Here is a 21,120-nt window from a genome sequence, read left to right on the forward strand (position 1 = left end):
TCCCCGGGGAATTTTAAATGAGTCAAGGAACTAATGTGTATTCCAACCCTTCATCAACTAAGAGTCAAGAATCGAAAAAAAATGATAATAATTCGCCATCTTTTGGGTAATGTTACCAGACAGTTTCCTGTTGGAGTTAATCTCAGAATAGCGATTTCTCAGTTGAAATGACTTCAAGTTAGACCATAGAAGCACTCGGTATTTTCTTAGTGAAAATAATATTGTAAAGGAGACAAAAAAAAAAACGTTACAACGGTCGATCAAAACGACTAAGAACAAGTACCTCGATTGACTGACAGTGGCATATCAACGGCACAGGAGCGCTTTATCTGTTTTTACTTATACGTATTTCTAACCGATGCATTTCAGGTCCGCGTTTTTGTGTCACTGAATCATGAAGAAAACTCGTCGATGGCTCACACGCCCTCGGCTCTGTGGGCAGAATCCATCAATACAGTTGGATTTAAACTATGTTCGCGCACGGCGGGTAATGAAAACGACACGGGAATGATCAACTGGTTAGCGTTCGAAGACCAGCCAAGCACAGATGTAACGCATGGAAGCGTTGCTCTTGGTGGAATATGGACAACAGAAACCAAGTGTGAAAAAGTGGCCTTTTCTCAGGTTAGATCATGAAATTAGTTAACGATCTGTTGAAAATAAAGTACAAAAATGCTGCTTGTAAGAACAACACTTTTTAGCAGGAATGACATTGTGCTTTCTGTGATTTCTCAAGGTTTTTTGGTATGTAACACGTTAACGTCAATCAGTGGCGGACGGAGGATTTTGTGATAGAGGGGACCTAGAAATATAGTAACTGTATACAGTGGTAATATGAGCACGATAGCGCCCATCAGGACTGCGAACGGCGCACTTTTCTAGGGAGTTTCGGGCGCATGGCCTCCGCGAAAATTTTTGAGATTGAAGTTCTCTGAGATGCAATCTAGTGCATTCTGGACGCTTAAATTTTACGATGCTAGCAGGAGCCGACGCGATTGCGGCGGGAGCACAACCTCCCAGCAAAGGCAGCAATATTGTCTCCCTGAAAAATTGTCAAATCCAGTTTGTTTCAGAAGGATATTTACTGCATGCATTCCGGGAGCTTTGGTCATTTGCGACCAAAAATCTAGGCTTCGAACACAGATGCAAAGAAGATTTATAGTAAAAAAATTCAACAAAGGAAATGCATCCCAAGGACGTGACTCTAAGACCAATCACAAGTAAAATCATTGCAGGGGATTGATAAATGTCATCCTTCTCTTGTTGCGCTTGGCATAGTCGTCAATAATTGCATCATAATACAGAGCAACGTCCTTGTGAATAAAGAGCAGCGACAGTGCGTTAAGGCGGTCTTCTCTCATGGTACTTCTAAAACAACTCTTTACAAAGCGCAGTGATGAGTTGCTACGTTCCACAGTTGCACTTGTGACATGGCCGATCATTAGGAGCCGCAGAATTGTGTGGAGTTTGGAGTATAGGCCTTTGTTGCAGGCTGCCAATTCTTCTTGTAAAATGGAGGCTTTTTCTGTTCTATTGATCCTGAAAATGAAAGCAACCACTTACACATATCGCAAGACAGAAATGGTTTCCTTCGCGTACGACTGAAAAAACGTTTCATAACTATGTACATGAGTACATATAAACTTAGTGAAACTGTGCTGTATTCTTAGTAAATTTGAAATAAAATTACGATACCCAAAGCGCTTCCACAGCTCTGGCTCCTGAGACGCACTGCTTGGCAATGGAAGATCGGGCAAATAGTGACGAATAACTTTCTCTTGAGAAGACTTTTAAAGCTTCTGCAAGTTGGCAGGTATCAGTAGCATCTTTCAGTTTGTCGGTTGGAAGCTAGTTTATAAGGGCGGATGATTCGAACAACATTCGATACATTTTCTCCAGTATTAACAATGTTTATTTAAGAAAATATAGTTAAGTAACAAAGCTCGACGTACCATCCGACACACGTTTACAAAAGAAAAAAATTCCCGCACAAAACGGGGGGCATGGGCCTCCTGGGCCCACCCCTTTATCCGCCCTTGTTAACGTTGTCAAAACCAAGGCCTCTGTCAAGGATTAACAGATGGATCAAATTTCAGTCAATCTACGTCCATTTCATTGTCCATAGGCTCATTTGACCTCGTATTTTGTCTTCCAGAGCTTTGCCTCTAAGCCGTACGTGTTTGTTTCCGCAAAATACGGCCGCAGTACAAAGCCAACTGATGCTGTTTATGTATGGTTGGAGAATGTAAATTCTGAAGGTTTCGAAGTTTGCATCAGGGAATTCTTGCCTTTTGATGGAAAACACAGAGATACAATTGTGGTACGTGGGAATAACGATAAAGTATACACGTAACATAGATATGTTTTTTTTTTTTCGGGAATCCATCGTCATTTCACCAGCTGTGATCTAGGAATAGGTAGTGTCTGACGTCCCACAAGGCTCCATATTAGGTCCTTCTATATTTAATTTGTACTTAGCAGATCTCTAGGACCACATACTATGCCAGTGTTTAACAGGTTATCTTTTTGAGGTTAATGCGTTTTTAGAATTTCTGCAAAAACCGGAAAGGGAAAAGTAACAACCTCTCTTGATATGAGGCATGAGCTAACCAGTGCTTCGAAGGATATCAACTAAAACAGTAAAATGATGATGAATTCTCCAACTTAATTTAGATCATTTTACGTTTCTGGGAAACTGCCCACCTACCCCTCCCCTAAGCCAACGTTAGCTCTTACTTCTCACTTAGGGCAAATCCATCAAATGATCCCTTGGATCATTACACGTTTCTGGGAAACTGCCCACCTACCCCTCCCCTAAGCCAACATTAACACTTACTTCTCACTTAGGGCAAATCCATCAAATGATCCCTTGGATCATTTACGTTTCTGGGAAACTGCCCACTTACTCCTCCCCTAAGCCAACATTAGCACTTACTTCTCACTTAGGGCGAATCCATCAAATGATCCCTTGGATCATTATACGTTTCTGGTTTTCTTTCACCGACAGGACTGGTTCGCATTCCTCAGGCTTGACAACGTGACTGCCGGAGAAAAGTTCTTTCCAAATGACGGATACCCGTCAGCTCAGGACAACTATGGCTTCTGCCAGGTGAGTGGTAGCTGTCAATTAGCTGTCAAGGTAACAAAGACCAAACTACTTGAGTGTTTTGTTTGTGCTTTACTACGTTAATCGATGAGAACCACGATCCTTTAGCCCCTGCCACCGGTCGAAACTATCTCTTGTTACGTCCGTCTGCGAAACAGCGCAAGAGTCCTTGGTCTGGGCCCCTACCTGTTTAACAGGATTTGAGTACGCGCCATAATTGGTCTGTTTAAAATGCCATTGTCGATTTGACAGTCAGGTTGATGGGAAATACAAAACGTATTTCAGAACAAGGATATCCAAGGAAGGAAAGAAAACCCCGGAAAGGAATCCGCAGAACAAGGATATCGGCACACTTCGCAGACGTTACTAACACTGAGGTTAAATTACGTTTGCTACGCAGGCTACGATTCTTAATCGTGTTGAATTCCTTCTTTCTTACAGGACGTTTCTTTCAATAAAACATTCCACGAGTCGCCAGTTGTCCTTGTTTCTGTCAATCACCGATACGATCGCCAGGCGAAGGGGCGGTTTCTCCCGGAAAATAACATAATCTCGACCTGGGTGGAGGTAGGTTTGTGTTTCGTTCTCTATACTCACGTCATTAGACATTCCCAAATAGCAAAACTTTTAAATTGTAAACCACGGTTACACTTAGGTGTGTTCATTTCCTGCCGTTCTCTTTTTTTTTATTTTTAACCTGTCGCCAGGTTTTTATTATTATTATATTTTTTATTACAGCAAGTGCAAAAAAATAACATAACATATGATAATGGAAAAGAAACGTTTTTTTTTTTTCGTTTCTTACTGCTGTTCTCCCTATTAGCATGAAAACGATTCTCACCAGCATAATTAGAATCTGCTAAAGTGAAAACGCACTTCTTTTGTATTATAATAACTTGCTTGTACTTGTCTCTCTTTGCAGAACGTTGGCTTGCAATCTATGAGGATATGTGTTAAAGACCTCAGTGGATCTGGTCCTATCCATGACCCACTTATTGTAGCCTATGCTGTTGTTGGAGGTACGTTTTAGACTTAGGCCCTTTGAGAAAGCTCCGCGCTCGTTGGTTGAATTGAAATTCCTTTAAACTCAACTCTACTAAAATATCCATCCCTTTTTTTTATTTTCAACATAGACATAGATCCTTGCCTTAACGTGCAATGCCCTCGATTTGGAGTCTGCAAAGCATATAATGCGTATGCCGGTCGCTGTGAATGTAATGACCAATGTCCATCGTATCAAGATCAAGTGTGCAGTGCGAGTGGTACGACATACGACAATCAATGCTGGCAGAAGCTCGGTTACTGCAAAGGACTTGAGAGCGACCCCCGTATCTACCATCCGGGAAGCTGTGAAGGTAAGCAAGACCGTAAACTGCCGCTTCTAAGCCGTTTCAGCTGCCCCTGGATATAAGGGCCCCCCCCCCCCCACCATTTTTTATTAACGTTTTAAATCTGAAACAATGGTAAAATGTGGTAGATTTTGAAAACCTGCTTCCCATTAAATAAAACACGCAGAATTATGGTAAAAATGCGATAATTAGTCTCCAGGGCCGAGTTGTTCAAAGCTGGGTTAAGATAACCCAGGGTTAGTGCGAGATTTGAATTCAGATATGAAAGCTTAAAAAGCATTTCAGTTTCAATTCTTTTTGCCTACAGGTTGATGATTGGAAGCTCTACAAATAACAGAGAAAATTATCCGAGAAAATGCTTTTGAGCACAAGAAAACTAAACCAGGATTAAATTTAACCCTAGGTTAAGCGCTAATCGGCCTTCGAACAACTGGGCCCAGGAATACCTTAATAACCAGTAAATGTAAAACTTACTATGATCAGTTACTGCTAAAGATGTTCCGAAGAATCTCCGAAGTGCTGTTTCTACTCTAGTTATAAGCCCTGGCGGGTATAGGCCCCTCCGTTTATTTATAACAGAGTACTCCTAAAACCCCATACGAAGATGTATAAGCTCAGGTCTTGCGACAGTTCACGCTATGCTGCAATAAAATAACTTGGAGTAACACCAAGCTGATATTTGGTGAAACATGAACAAAGTGAGACGGATTGACATCCCTCGTGGCTTTGCAGATGTAGCGAAATTTTCAAAAACCCAATTTGAAGTGGCTCTGCTCAACAAAGTCACGTTATTACGCATCCTCGTTGTTGTCAGCACTGTTGCTTTATGTGAAAGTACTGGATACAATAAGAGCTCTAGCAAATAAATTCATGGGCGACAGACTGTAAATATAAGTTGCTCCTGTAAATATCTAAATGGAGGAAGTAATCATCAGTATAATGCCTAAAATGCGATTAAATGGACCATTAGTTTTTACTCTTTTAAATCCTTAGGGAGTGGCCATGGCCACCCACAAAAAGAGCAGCACATGTACTGATCACAGGACATTTTTGTAGTAGTCATTAACAACACAAAACAAAAAGGAAATTCCTAACACTACAACTGAACAAGCAACGCAAGCTCACTAGAAAATATTCCCCCCCAAAAAATACGGCATAAGCAAACTTGGGCGCGCATCGGTATCCAGCTGAGCGGAAGCGCAGCGCATATGAATTAGAGACATTGAAATCATGAGATTATTCACATAATAATAATAATAATAATAATAATAATAATAATAATAATAATAATAATAATAGTTTATTGATATCCCTCTCGCAGCCTAAAGGCTGAATTACAAGGAAGGTCAGTGACACTAACAGAAGACAATACAATACAAAAACAATCAAATAGATAATTATGTAAATATGATTATAAGCACTACATGAACCAAATAGTATTTTAAGTTGATAATGTTTTTGTTGAACAGTTTTTCCTATTGTGCGGGGCCGAGAGGACCTTCTCCGTGTTCCAGAATGGCTCGACTCAAGTTGTCAGACCGTCACATTTCCACCATACCGGTTCTACCCGGATAAACAGGTTCATGTCCAAATAACTGTCAATCACATCAAATTGAATGACTCTGTTAAAGTCCACGACGCGGTGACTGCATGGACAGAAAACATCAGCCCAAAAAACTTTACAGTTTGTGCCTTGCAAGCAGGAAGGAAAAAAGAGAAATTTACCCCTTTCGCCAGCATTGATTGGGCTGCCTATCAAGGAGGACCTCCTGAAGCACTTACGGGAACGGTTAATTTGCCCAAATGGTGGAGTGGTACAAACTGCGAGAAAGTGACGTTTCCCAAGGTATGATGGGAACATTTAAATGTTTCACGAACGGTTTTTTTTTGTATGCAGAAGTGCCGAATAATAATCATGACGATGAAGGGAATTTTGCATGGGCTTAATTGGTGTCTGCTACATGAAACACAAATACTAAACAAACGGAAAATCATCGTAAAATGATGCGCAAAGTTAACGTAATTGATAGTTTATATCGGCATATTACCTAAAACCTAGTGGCAGACCGCAACATGTGCAATACCGTATGGAATTTTTGTTCTTTCTTTACATCCTCGCTCGCTTTTCTTTCCAATAATCCTAAACCATCTATATCACTCTTTCAACATTCTTTAAAAACTTGTAAGGTCCCGTCGAGTGAACACCACGATGGATTGATTTATCTTACAGCCTTTCGTCCACACTAAACATGATGAATTGTTCACCCAAAACCGCACTTTTCGGAAATGCTTTTCATAGATCTCTAAAAACTCACTGTATTCGTTTTTGCCCAAAAAGATGCGTTTTGAAATTTAGTAGGACTAGTGTGAACTCGTGTGGAAGGAAAACATTTTTTATTGCGATTTCCAATTTCTCAATTTTCCAGTTTTTTATGATTAAAGTGGACGGTGCGCGTAAAATACCCTCCTTAACTCAATCTTTTTCAAATTGCTTTTTAGTTGTTGTTATTTTCAGAACATTCCAATTTTGACAAACTCATTCGCTTTTTCATCAGGGAAATTTCACTGAGGCCCCAGTAGTCCTTGTGACTTCAGAGCACCTGAAAACAGGTCAAGACTATGATGCCGCTCTCATCTGGACCGAAGACGTAACAAGTAGCTCATTTCAAGTTTGTCTTCGAGAACTGCAAAACTTCGATGGTAAACACGAGGATATTAGTGTGGTATGTGTCAGAAGTAAAACTAGAGGCATATTTATTGCTCTTAAACGGAAAGAGAGACCTGGATAATCATTTCTTTCATGAAAAGTTGTCGCTAAGCACGATTCTTTGGGCAACATAATAGCCGGCATAATAGCCCAAGTCGTCTCAGACAGACTATCGACACAGTTATATAGAAACACTTCTGATGCGATGCGAGACTATCCAAACGATTGAGGCGATCGCAATTGCCTGGATACGACTGAAGTTTTAAATATTCGTTCAGAACGTCGGGATCCGGTCCAAGTCGTCGAAGTACATTGATTGAGGCTATAAAGACGATCTGGACGAGTGTATGGAAACCAAGCCTTTAATTAATCGTACAATCTTTCGCATTTACCAACTTGTGCCAATTCAATTCAATTCATTTCCTCAAAATTTATTTGTTAATCTTAAAAAATTTCATGCCTTTATAGGTATATACGTTCATTTTATTTGGTTAATATTAAGGTTTGAGTATGGTGGCCAAGTTAACCATTCAGTTTTCTGGTTGGCCCCCATATTGCAAAATACGATTTTTTTAATACAGGCGGAAAAGAGAACCAAACGAGACGTTGTGGGACCGTATATTTGGGCGTCAATGAACGAGGCGTGTGTGAAGTGTTTTTGTGTATTGGGATGTGTTAGTAGTGCAGTAGCGTTGTATATTTTAGGGGTTGGTTGAGATACTTGAAGTGGAAGGCGTGGAGTTATATTGGACGTGGATTGGTAAGATAATGACTGTACTTTGTTAATCAGTGAAACTGGTTTCTCATAGAATTTAATATGAAGTAACAAAAACTAATTTTTTTGGAAAGTAAAAGTGATTTTAGGTGTTGCTGTGAGGTAGTTGTGGGTGTGCTGATTTCGTTACGAAGGGATAGTGTAGTTTCAGTCAGCTAAAACGAAGTGGTGGTTTTAAAAGATCTTATCAACAGTCGAAAACATACTTGTAGTTATTTTAAACGTTGTTAGGCTTTCTGTTTAGGATTGTTTTTCGGTTATTTTTTATAATATTTGTATGAGGATAACGTAGATAAAGGAAAGTTCATTGAGCTATTTTGAAAAAATAGCTCATATGTCAGTGGTGTGAGCGTATGTATCTTTGTGGCTTTGTATCTTTGTGGCCTTGTATGTTGGGATGTTTGTTGCAAGAGCCAATAAGGTTGAAGGTACTATGAGTTGATGCTTAGGAACCAATGAGATCTTGGCATCTATTTAAACATGGCATTGGTAAAGGTCGAACAAGGGCACTTTGAGACCACCATCTTTATTCTTCACAATTTTTTCGTCTTTTATTACGGCTACAGGTGTTTGGAAGAATTACATTAAATATCTTCATGATTCAAACGCTGCGTACAGTGATGCAGCTGTTTAAGGGTTCATATTTTAGTATGAATGCTGCTTCAAGGCATTTCTGACCTAATTCGGCTATCAGTACAACGCACGTCAGTATGAGTTCTGTTTCACCTGCTCATGGGTAGAGTATAAAAGATCATATATTTTCAAAACTCTTCCAATGAAGCAATAATTGATATTTAGATATAGACTTTAATTCGAAAGTATGCGCCCTATAAAATGTGGTTTTAGAGGTTTAAAAAGGCAGCTTATTTTTGTGAAAGCTGTACCGAGTATTGTTAATCCTGTAAACAAGCTTTAAAAATATTATTCTCTCGCTTACAAAGTTCAACAGACCTTTTTCGTTCTGGCAAAACCAAAAAAAAAAATGAATAATAAGGGAACAACATGATACATCCTTCCTGCATACTAAGTATTATAGTTTCTGAAACGTATTTTATTTAGTAAAGACGCGTAACTTAAGTAAAAACAGTAGCGTTAGGGAATAAAATTGGAAGAAGCTAGTTGACACAATAATTAGATACTGCTGTATTTAGTGGAGTAACATGATACAAGTAGAAATATATTTCGGCAGTTTAATAATTTTCTTGGAAGTTAATAAATGTTAGGCTATCAACCTTGACGTTGCATGAAACATAATTTAATTGCATTTAATTTAATTTAATTGCATTTAATTTGATTTCTGAAAATCGCTTGAGAAAATTTTGTAGTAAACAATTTGCCTTTTTTTTAACGTACGAATTGTAAAAGGGCCAAAGACCAACATCTTCACGTGCAAATTGTGTGCAAGAGTTATTTTTATAATTCTGTTTACTAGATTACTGTGTGATATCTCGAATTCCCTCACGTACGAACCACGAAAGGGGGCAAAGTCCAACACTTTCACGTGCCAGCTGTGTGACTGTACATCTCATGCAGATTGGCTTTTCACAATGATAAATAGTAACTTGGACGTATGAAGACCTATTTCGTTTTGTAACCAATGCCTTAAAAAAGCTCTTGTCTTTTAAGAAGCAATAGCTTTTAAAACATGAAGAAATAAGTTGTCGGAGTTAAAGACTGCTTCACTGAGTAGAATCGCACGTGAAAACCTCGTGAATTATGATGATGCAACCATCTACCACAATGATAAAAATCCTGGTATTTCGTAACTATTCAGTATTCGATGAGTCACATTTTGGCTTAAGAAACTCCGAGGAAACCTTAGAGTTTTCCTTCTAATCAACGTTTGGTGAGTACAAATTTATTTTACTTTAACAATTTGTTCAACTTGCACCAGATGTAACAGGGAAAGGCAGAGGAAAGTGAATATATAGGTTGAGGATCGACTCAGCTGAGCATTTCGCGTTTTCATTTATGTAGCGCAATACCCAGTTTCGCACAAAAACCAAATCTGCGTTTAGGATGAAAAAGGTAGATTCATCATTCTTGGTACGGTTAGACCGAAGAATTCAAAATAGCTCATGCACGTTTAACGTGCCTATGTTTTCAGAGAAGTGGGTATGAAGATGTTGGGAGGGGGGGGGGGGCTGAAATTTTGTGTGTCTTTTTTTGTGCGAGGACAATTATTTTCTAAAGGAAAAGTCTAAATTATTTAATAGTTTCACTGAACCTTGTTTTTTCAATACGTTTGATTTCTATTCCCCATTTGTTTGCTGTGCCTTATCTGTGCGATGCATGTAACGAGGATATGTGCTGTGTCGTGGCAAATCGCGCGGCAGACATTCTAGTCACGTCGCCTGGCTTGTTTACGTTCGCACGTATTGCGTGCCTATTGCAACTTTGAATCAAAACAAGCGATCTTTGGGAGACGCCCAAATAATAACAATTACATTAAAATAGATGTGAAAAGTGGTTGATATATTTTCCTTTTTAAAGTGGAGGGGAACAAGTTCCTTCTTCAGAAGGTTCTAATAACCTGCTTAGTAGTAGCCATACAGCCCTATCAAACGTGATCGGCCGCCAAAACGACAAACGGCCGGAGTCTACAGAAAAATCGCTGTATTGAAAACAATTATTATAAAAGGACTGAATCACGATTATAATATCATTAAAGAGTCAATGTAGTTGACAATCACTAATTTCGATGAATTCTTGTTTGCAGAACTGGTTTGCGTTTTCTAAACGGCTGAAAAAGCCGCTGTTTATAGAGCACGGCGGCATAGATTTTCTAGGCACCAACAACACAAACCCACCACCCTTGGATGAAAATAATAATGCATACTGCAAGGTAAGAATAGGTTGAGCGCTTTCAAATCAAAAATCAAAACATTTCTTTTTAAGCGTGCTTTTCATTTGTAATTTTGTTTTTTGTTTGTTTGTTTGTTTGTTTGTATTTTTTTTGTCATTTTATTTTTATTTTATTTTATTTTTAATTTTTTTTGTAACGAATAAGTAATTGTAATATTTTTTAGGTGGCTATTGTAATGATTGTAAAGCGCTTTGGATCGCTAAGAGAAAGGCACTATATAAATGTATATTATTATTATTATTATTATTATTAATACGTATCACACTTATCAGTTATTATACGATTCGTTGTCAAACGTTACGCACAGTTTTGTGGAACTTTAGCGAAGGAATGGTGAAACGTTTTAACTAAATATTTTCGGGTATTTCTTGTTTTTCAGTTCGTGTTATTCACAAGAGGTTACAGCTCGACTCCAACAGTGCTCATTGTTGCCAATCACAGCACAAACGTATCCGGGAACTCAGCACCAGTTCACAACGGTATTTCCACGTGGATTGAGGTAAAAATTGCTCTAGTGTGACACTATTTCAGGTCAGTTGCAAGGGTAGCGGAGCTTTCCGCAGATCATTAAAGAAAACTTCCATTAGCGCTGTGAATAGATACGTTGACAATCAAAAAAACTGGATGTTAAAGAAAGGATTAATTAAAACGAAATTTATTTAGATAGGAACAATAAGACAAAAACTAGGTAAAATTTTAAATATTGCACATAGTAGTACTTTTGGTGAATATGACATCGGTGCAAGCGCAGCTTTGCGCCTTAAAATCTGTGCACGTGGTTTGATAATAAGTTATTGCAGGAACCTCTTGTCGCCCGCAATCCTAATCTCCAGGTTGTTATTACGCATGCGTCGCGTGTTTGTAGCCAGCATTCGTTTGGAAATCCACTCATTCTTGTCCCCAGAGCCACCACGTGACCAAGAAACGACGGGCTCCGGGGACGAGAATGACTTTCACTAAGAATGTTTGGAATGCACATAACGCAATTAGATCACGCGCGTTTGAACCTTCTATCTCTCGTAATCTGATCACGTGTGTTTTGACGATCTGTCACGTGAAACTTGTGCAAAGCACAGCGCTTTAGCGAAAGCGTTTTTACCTTCGATCGTTGGCGCCCGCACTCCGTAACCTTTGGTTATTTAATACTAGTATTAAATACCTTAACACGTGTTACTCAATTTTGTAAAGCACCCTTCTTCGTTCTGGCCTGAAACGCAACTGGAGGAATGGCGCCACCTGATATTAGGAATGAAATTAAGCCCAAGTCCTCTTACAATCTTACTCCAATCGTAGTTTGTTACTGAAGCCACCCAAAGGCTTTTTTCGTTCATGGAATAGTTTACCCGCTAAATTGCACAACTCCAAAGAAACACCTTTTTCGGGAAGTTTAAGTATTTTTGGCTAGGAGCTTTTATTGTATTACGTTTACTCATTAACATTATTTGGTTTAATTTATTTTTATTCCAGTGCATTTTATATCGTATATTTATTACCAGCTACTTAATAGATTTTCCCCGTTATGTGTAAATAGTGCGATACAAGTAATTGAATTTATTGTTATCATCATCATCATCATCATCATTCATCGGAGCATCTGTAAAGATCATGATATAGAGATTACAGACAAATGGTACGAACACGAGCCAGAGACCGTAATGCACGATAAAGATAACAACATCACCATCATGTGGGACATGTCAGCTGTCAATACTGATAGAACTATAACAGCGAACAGACCAGAAATCATCCTTAAAGATTAAGTGAATTCCACCTGCAAACTGATTGATATGACTATTCCATCAGAGAGAAACATCGCACTGAAGTAAACTGAAAAAAAAAAAAAAGTACAAAGACCTAGAACTAGAAATACACAGAATGTGGCATATGAAAACCGTAGTGATCCCTGTGGTTGTTGGTGCGCTTGGTACAGTGAATATGGTAGAAAACATCAAGAAAGTATCAGAGAGGACTACTATGACAGAGATTCACAAGATCTGCATGCTGGGATCTGTGCGAATCCTCAGAAAGGTGCTCAGTGTATGAACAGAATGATTGACTTGAGTGACTGACGCTCTAAGTGCATGGTTTGCGCCCGGCTGATGCACAAAAAGAACACCAGCAAAGACTTTGATAAAAGGGATAATAATAATAATAATAATAATAATAATAATAATAATAATAATAATAATAACAATAATAATACCGTGATATAAGATATACGTGATAAGTAAGAAAGGACATTGCACTTGTCATTTTCTGAACTCGTCCACCGCCAAACGCCAGTTCTTTTAGCTCCAACAGTGCCACTTGACGTCTGTGTATCTATGTTTTGTTTTTTTCTGTTTTTAGAACATCAATGCCTCTGGATTCAGAGTCTGTGTCAAAGAGTTGTTTGAAACCAGATATGATCCCTTGTCAGTGAGTTATGTAGTACTTGCAGGTTAGTAAATACTAATAAATTTGTTCTGAACTGATAAGTTATTTCGAATAAACATACCAAAGGTCGTATTTTCGTGGGCTCTGTGCACACGTGCACGTTTAATCTCCCGTTTTCTCGTTACCAAACACATTGAAAGCGGATTTTATACTAGCTGCCGAAAAAGTTCGGAACATAAAAAGCCCCCGTCACTTGTAAGCCCTTCGAACATAAGCCCGCAAATTTGTGTCCCAAAAAGGCCTTTTATAAGACTGCCCCCCTCCCCCTTATAGATGAGCCCCTGGAGGGTGGGGGAAGGTTTTTATTTGGGAATCACTCTCACAATGCAAGCGGAAAATCGTTCAATATCGTTTTCAAACATTTACGTACTTTGTAATGTTTATGGGGTCTAACAAAATGCTCGTTAATACCTGACGACGCCCAGGACGTAAGGATCCGCGAACGCGAAACTGATTTTAGGGTTTTTGATATTTTTACCACATATAGATATCTGTGATCCTGGCTGGAGCTACTTTAATGGATTTTGCTATGCAGTCAGCAAGAAGTGCGCAAATTGGACCGAAGCTCTGGCTAATTGCCGGCAGAAAAACGCAAGTCTCGTCAACGTCTACAGTAATGAGGAAAACGTATTTATACAACGTCTTCGCAATGGAGCAAAGTCCTGGCTGGGATTAAATGACATTTCCAGAGAGGGAACGTTCACCTGGGCAGGCAGCCGGCCAGGAAACTTTACAGCTTGGGCCAAAAACCAACCAAATAATGTTGGAGATGAAGACTGTGCGCATACACTTGGCATTGGACACAACTACAAGTGGAATGACGTGAAGTGCAGTGACTGTCATCAGTATACCTGCAAAAAAGGTCAATGGAAATTACATAAACAACCAAGAAGTCTTTTTTATAAGTAGGTTATATAATCCGGGTGAGTTGAGTCCCGTTTAAGACTGTTGGCGGTGAGAATGACTGCTGTTTCAACAACCTCGTGCATGCTGAAGAACTTTATAAACATCACCCGCCAACAAGCCGGTCTTTTGCCTGTTTGTTGTAGCCTGTCCCAGCGCGCAGCGCGAAGTAAAGAGAGGAGTGAAGAAAACAGTCTTCCCTCTTCGTTTTTCTTCGATTTCTTCACTTCGCTCTGCTCTCCACTAACTAAACACCTGGAACAGGCTAGCCTGTTCACAGAACCTCTATTTTCTGTGCTTCACGCTCGCTCTCGCTTTCATCAAATCAGAGTAGAAAAACATCTGCAAACAGGCTTGGAACCCGGTTATAGACCCTTGATACATCAAAGTCCGTCTATCATACAACTATCCCCCAAAGGGGAGGAGAATAGTGGTGGCTCTAATAACGAGACGCGAAGCGTCGGGGTATATATCGAGCGCTATGAACCGACCCTGAGGGGTTATTTGTTTTAGTATTTACATACGAAATCAGTCGGATAAAAATCAAAAAGGAACTTTTTTTGTAAATAAAAGACGTCGCTTAGTTAGAGTTTTTTTGCGTTTAAATTGAAAGTGTTTCAGGGATCAATTGTTATGGTTTTGTTCCAAATTCAGTAAGAAAATTCTTTTCTACTGACCAGTAAACACCGACAAACCAAATTTGTTCTCTTTCTTGGTATTTGTTGGTGCAGCTGCTTCATTTACCGCTAAAATTTCATCTTTCGAAACTGTTGCGAAACGAGACGCAGAATCCTGTCCCAAAACAGTGAATATCCAAGGATATTCCGAGTTACGGAAGACAATCAGAACGCGCGAAAATTGCTATCCACTGATTTGGTGAATACTAATAAAAACTAGGCTGTGCTCTTTTTTTGAACTACATCTTCCTGTCTCGATATCAGATAGCACATCCACCGCTCCAAGAGACTATAAAGGGGACAGAGAGGGCATCCCCCATATACACCCTATTCCATAGGTAATTCGTCTCGAGTTATTTTTAACACCACAGATCTCAAGGGGGATTAGACAACAGCCAATCACATAGCGCGAATGTGTTCCGCGTGGATGACCCACGCTGAGAGCCACGCGTCCTTCACGAAATGAAGCTCAGAAAGAGAAATAAAATTTCGTCGTTGCTTATTTACGTCCTCCATAAAACGCGAAATTAGGCATTTTCACGTCGTATTTCGTGCAAAAACGGGAAAGAAATGAACAAAAAAGTGTGTTGCACGTGCGAAGTTGTTGTTTTACTAATTAAACCTATTGTTTTTTTGACGCTCTAGTTGTCGTCCGCGTCGTTGGATCTTAAACTCCCTAAATTGTACCAACGACTGGTTTCAATAGGCCGGCGAAATTTCTCATTTTATTAAAACACTGAGGTTACGACAACTTCGAGTTAAACTGATTTCACGGGTTGTCAAAGAGTCCAGCGATTCCTTTTTCCCAGGTGAGCGCCGACTCATTTCGCTTCAATATTCAGGAATGCTCTCGATCTTTTTACGCTTTCATTGCCTCTCGCCCGACATGTTGTGCTCGGCGTTTGGTCATGCGAAACCTCCACGAAACATCCACGCCTCGCGCGAGGTAACTTTATCCCGATTCTAAAAATAACTCGAGACGAATTACCTATGGAATAGGGTGTATATGGGGGATGCCCTCTCTGTCCCCTTTATAGTCTCTTGACCGCTCTTATTCTTTCCCTGTCTTTCTCCATGTTTTTAGCTCTCTTGAAGCGTTTGCCATGATTACCTTGGTAATAAGAATCAAATATTGCTTTACACCTTATAATATTTTTTTTTTCTTGAAATTTTTTTTTGGTTTTCTTGTTTATGCTTTAACAGACCTGAATGCGTGCAGCGGCAACAAGTTCTGTCATCTAAAGGCTTATTGTACAAATCTGTGGGGTTCGTTTAACTGCACCTGTAACCATGGCTACGCGGGAAATGGATTTAACTGTATAAACGGACTAGGTACATAAGAGACAATTTAACAACATAAGAGACTTACATTTTGAATGAAAACTAATAGGAGTTAAACGTTTCTGAAAACTGTTTCTAACCTGTCCAAACTATATGTCTTCCATACGGTAGGGTTTTCAGGCACGTACTCTTCTATAGTGTAAACTGAAGACTGTTTTCCAGTCTTGCTAGATCACTTAGGTATATCAATTTGACAGATTTTCAATCGCTGCCGAACTGTTATAAATCTGTGTTTGTCGTTAACATATACAAATATTTTATATTTTTTTTTTTTTTTTTATATACAAATCAAGGGATTGCGTCCAAGGAGGTCTGCGTCGCGACGGGATTAATGGTATCAAGGCTTCCCGCGTTGCACCGGCTGTAACTGAGACACAATTATTTTGATTGAATAAATTTCTTACTGTTAACTGTTTTTACGACTAACGGCTAAAATTTTCGCATTTACACCAATGGACCAAAATCTTTGGCTGTTTTAAGGCTAGCTCTTAACTCCATAGAGACCCTCTTAGCAGCGTCTACCGGGAGTCCGAGGATGGGCGAAGCGGGATTACGCTCTTTTACGCCCGTTAAACGATCCAAGTTTTCGTCCAACATCGTATTTGTCTTGCACAAAATGTGTTGGGTTATTCTGACACCAAATCAGATTCATTCTTGCACCATAGTTATTGCAATCGACCTTCTTTTCAGGATTACAAGACTCTGCTATTGTGGGAAGCAACATAAACCACTTGACCTTGTTACTTAACTGGCTTAAACCAGTGGCAAAAAGCGTCAATCCTTTCTGGAAACACTGTTGGCGTGCATCCGTGTACGGCTGGGCTGCACGTTCATTTCACTACGGATGTGACGGCAAGGGCCCGACTGTGACAATAATAAGGGTCGGGAGATATATTTTCGGAGGATACACTAGTAAATCTTGGGGTAAGTGCGCATTGTAAACAGAGATATTACGATAACACTTTTTCCGCTACTAGCACTAAGAAGTTATATGTAAATGTACAGGTGAGCAATATGGTGGACAATATGGAATCTGTTGACCCTGCAATGAAGGCGTGGTTTTAGCCAGCTAAACAGGTTTAAATTTCATGTTGTCATCGACTATTGAATCTTTGGAAAATGAGGTAACATGGCCCTCTGCACCTACTACCTTACTTTTCATTACAAAAATTGTGTTAAAAGACTTTTAAAAAATATGTATTATTTTCATGCACTGTACTCACTATATGTCTTTTCATTGGCTAAGAGCCTACAGTTCATTTTGGAAATCAGCTTAAAATACAGACAAGAACCCCATAGTGGAGGTTCATTGGGCTGCCGACTGCGCGGTCTACAGTCTACGTGAAAACGCGTTATTTTTTTCCACACGATAAAAATATTCAGTTTTAAGATTTTTTTTGGTATTTTTCCTTAACTTAAAGGAATAAATTGTTTTGCATTTTGACCCAAAAAAGTCTGATTTCATCGGCACGCACTTTAAACAATACGAAAAGATGAAACGATCGATATCACGTATTTTACCATGATACTAATTAACAATAGGCTGATTTAGCAACGGGACGGGAACGTCAGTTGGCGACGGGAAAGCGCGCGGAAAGGAATAAACACGACTTCCGGTGTCCGATTTGCCGCTCTGCCATTGGTCAAGCCAGTTGTTTGATTTGCGCGCGCCATCGTCAACTGACGTTCCCGTTCTGTTGCTAAATCAGCCTAATTATTCCACGAGGGCGCATTGGATATGAGATGATAGACAGCCAACGAGGCGCGTCGCGCCGAGTTGGCTATAATCATCTCATATCCAACAAGCGCGAGTGGAATAATTGTTTTATTAAAAACGCCCACAAAATCTCGTTGAATCTCCCCGACTAGAACAAACGGGAAAAGACAAGGGACTTCCGCTATTTACATGTCACACGTCTATCAAAACTGTCAACGCGCCAACGGACTCGCCTGGACTGCATGAATGAAAAATCAAAACATTGTAGCGATGAACATTAGTTTTTAAAATCTTATCGGGATTCTAGGATTTTACACAGCAGAACAGATAAAAAAAACCTGGCAGATAATGTGAAGGAAAAGAATTTTTAAGTGACAGCCGTCGAAATTACTGTGAAGTTGGATTTTCGGTGCAGTTATAAAAGTAAGAACAACGAAGAAAAACTATTACCTCAGTCGCTTGTTGTGCATTTGTTTGAAGCCACAAGCTGGTTTTGCTGAACGAGAAAAGAAGCTATACTGCCGCCTCGATTGCTCTAGTGAATGGCTGCATAGCCTGTATTTGTAGCTGGTTACTTGTGATTTATATTCTTGATGTCGGATAAACAAGCCGCGGTTATCTATCGGCGAGTGACTCGATCGGCGCCATGGCTTCGCGATCATGAAGAAACAACACTTGTCTTCTTTCGTAGCTGGTTAAGGTACTTTAGTTCCATGTGTTTTGATGTGTTTTTCGACAAACTTTCAAACAAGCTCTCGTGGCTTTTTTGTTTGTTTTTGTCTTTTTTCTTTCGATGAAATTACATTTCTAGTATTCTAAGAAATGAATTAAAACAATATATACCATAACGGCTAAGCCAATCAAAATGCTAGAATTGCATTATCCAATGATTCAGTTTTTAATAATATATATTATACTGTAATATACTATATATTTAACAATTATTCTTTAAAATCGAGGTGAATAGTGGCAAAATATTTACCGAGCCGCGAAAGCGGCTTCTATTCACCGAGATTGAAAAGAATAATTGTTTTAGTATATACACACGAAGTGATCTCAACAAAATCACAGCGGAAACCATTAAAAAGCACGATTTGATTGCCAGATCAAATCACGCGTAAGTTTAAAATAGATCTTTGCAGAATTTTCAAACATATATGGCAATTCACAAGTTTATCATTTCGCAAACAACAGCGTAATGGCTTAAATGGAACCGCTAAAAGTTTGAACTGTTTCCTTACCTGAGAAGAAAAGTAGAGCTTTGTTGTTTTCTGTTGACTCGCCAAGTTTATCGCCAAAAGGGTTTGTTGTGTCGTTCTTCGCATGAAGTGCTGACAAAAATGGCGGCTCGGTTGCTCGAGGTAAGACGTCGTCTTCCTGTATCATTATTTTTCCTGTTTACTTGAAACGTAGAATTTCTGCAAACATTTCCTTTTAAATTTGTTTGTCATAAATAAACTTCGATTTTTGAGCCAAAATTTTCTTGTTCACGAAACGGCTTCTTCTACCCGAATACACGGGAGTTGTAAACAACCCATCGAGCACAAAACTCAGCTACAGTAAATTAAAAAAACACCGTCTTGAATCCTTCCAAGTCTTTTCTTGCCTTAAAAAAAGTCAGCCCTAGGATTTTGTCGACTTTTAAAAGATCGTTCTCTAAAAAAATGGGAAAAACACCGAGCTCACACATTATCCACTCGCTAGGAGGTGAATATTGTTGAATAGTCCGAGGTAGCGAACCAATCAGATAGCTTAAATCACCAAGATCGCTGAGTGTGTATATATACTAATATATAATGTACCACATTATACTGTTTTTGCCCCTCACATTTACAGTGTTCGTTCGTCATGTTCAAAACACTTTTAGGAAAATACGGGTCACGTAAGTCGTGTGTATCATTCGAGATAAATCGATTATAGGCTTTTTTAAGTTCCCTTTTGGAGTCATTTTGGCGGTAACTTTAGTTTACATCTTCATAAAATGGTATGCATGGAAAGAAACTTTACGCGAGCTGTGAACTTTCAAAGGTTTATCGAAACTCGTTAATGCTGACATCACTATATCGTGCTTGCTGAATGGGCGAACACACAGAATTGAGGAGAAGCATAACAACTGATAACGAGATCATGCCCATATTTAATGGCAACGAGGCTGCGATTGTACTTTGGGGCAATATACCATCGCATCGACGGTTTGTTGCTCGCATCTTCCAAATTTTGTCAGCGCCAGCTGGTTATGAAGAATAAGTGAGCGGATTAAAGCCAATCAGAAATGGAGAACTATTTTAAATGAATAATAAAGAATATAGTGTAGAATAAATGGTGAGGAGACCTCAAGAAACCTCAGTTCTTGTCCTAAGAGGTCCCCTCGATGAAAAAACTGAATTATTGATATCGAGTGGCGAGACTGTACCAGCATAACTGCCCGTCTGTTATTGTTTGTTTGTTTGTGTTATATATCTTTACACATTTTCATAATCGTTGGAAGATCAAGAAGATTTCTTTTGAAGGAAGATAAGAGGTACCGTATATGCTTGAATTAGCGCCCAGGGCGATTATTTAATTTTTTGACTTGAGATCGAAGGGGTCGCTTATTTAAAGGGAAGGGCTTATTTCCAGCCTCGAAATGACCTTATCTTTGTTTCAAATGAACAAAACCTGTAACACTTAACAGGAAAACTTAAACGTGGCTTTCACTGGAAACCAAACTTTGCGCGCATTTGGTACACATACTTCGCTCCTGGCTGTAGTCACTAAGTTCTTTCACTACCCTTATCAGAGGTGCCGCGTCTTCGACATGCGACAGTGTAATGTCCTCAAATTAGTCAATCTCTAGTTCACGATCGTACATCTCATTTATGCTGTATTCCTTGAAGGTATAAGTAGCGCATGCCCCGGCTTATAATCAGTATAAGAGGGTTGTTAGACCTTTGCCGATGGATCGGGCCAATTTCGTTCCATATGGAACGATGCAGATTATCCATTTCTGAACCCTTTAGCTTCGATCCGGTTTAAGTGATTAAGTTGATAAGTAGCAAATTCAGGAACGATAAATATTTCCCCACTGAATAAATCTCATTTTGAATCCTGCCAGAGTTACACACAAGAAACCTGCTAACATTTTTGGGAATAATACATTGCCAATTTCGCTATTTCCCTCTTTGTAAATTAAATTTCTCCCTTTCCTGTAAAGTTAGCCAGCCACAATTCCATGGAAAGCAAGACGAAAAGTTGGGTAACAAA

The 21,120-nt window shown here is 39.3% G+C and overlaps 1 protein-coding gene across 1 annotated transcript in view; it reads left to right on the plus strand.

Moving 5' to 3' along the window:
• Positions 1-21,120, plus strand: part of LOC140945499 (uncharacterized) — a 62,447-nt gene that overhangs the window by 40,027 nt on the left and 1,300 nt on the right. The window contains exons 7-20 of the mRNA XM_073394516.1: positions 370-624; positions 2,156-2,320; positions 3,008-3,109; positions 3,548-3,673; positions 4,029-4,125; positions 4,240-4,461; positions 5,925-6,301; positions 7,011-7,178; positions 10,657-10,782; positions 11,183-11,302; positions 13,153-13,243; positions 13,727-14,101; positions 16,023-16,151; positions 16,851-17,084. Coding sequence (XP_073250617.1) covers positions 370-624; positions 2,156-2,320; positions 3,008-3,109; positions 3,548-3,673; positions 4,029-4,125; positions 4,240-4,461; positions 5,925-6,301; positions 7,011-7,178; positions 10,657-10,782; positions 11,183-11,302; positions 13,153-13,243; positions 13,727-14,101; positions 16,023-16,151; positions 16,851-17,084 — 2,587 coding nt within the window. The remainder of the gene's footprint in view (positions 1-369; positions 625-2,155; positions 2,321-3,007; positions 3,110-3,547; positions 3,674-4,028; positions 4,126-4,239; positions 4,462-5,924; positions 6,302-7,010; positions 7,179-10,656; positions 10,783-11,182; positions 11,303-13,152; positions 13,244-13,726; positions 14,102-16,022; positions 16,152-16,850; positions 17,085-21,120) is intronic.

The sequence above is a fragment of the Porites lutea genome, chromosome 8 (assembly GCF_958299795.1).
Source record: "Porites lutea chromosome 8, jaPorLute2.1, whole genome shotgun sequence".
Taxonomy (NCBI): domain Eukaryota; kingdom Metazoa; phylum Cnidaria; class Anthozoa; order Scleractinia; family Poritidae; genus Porites; species Porites lutea.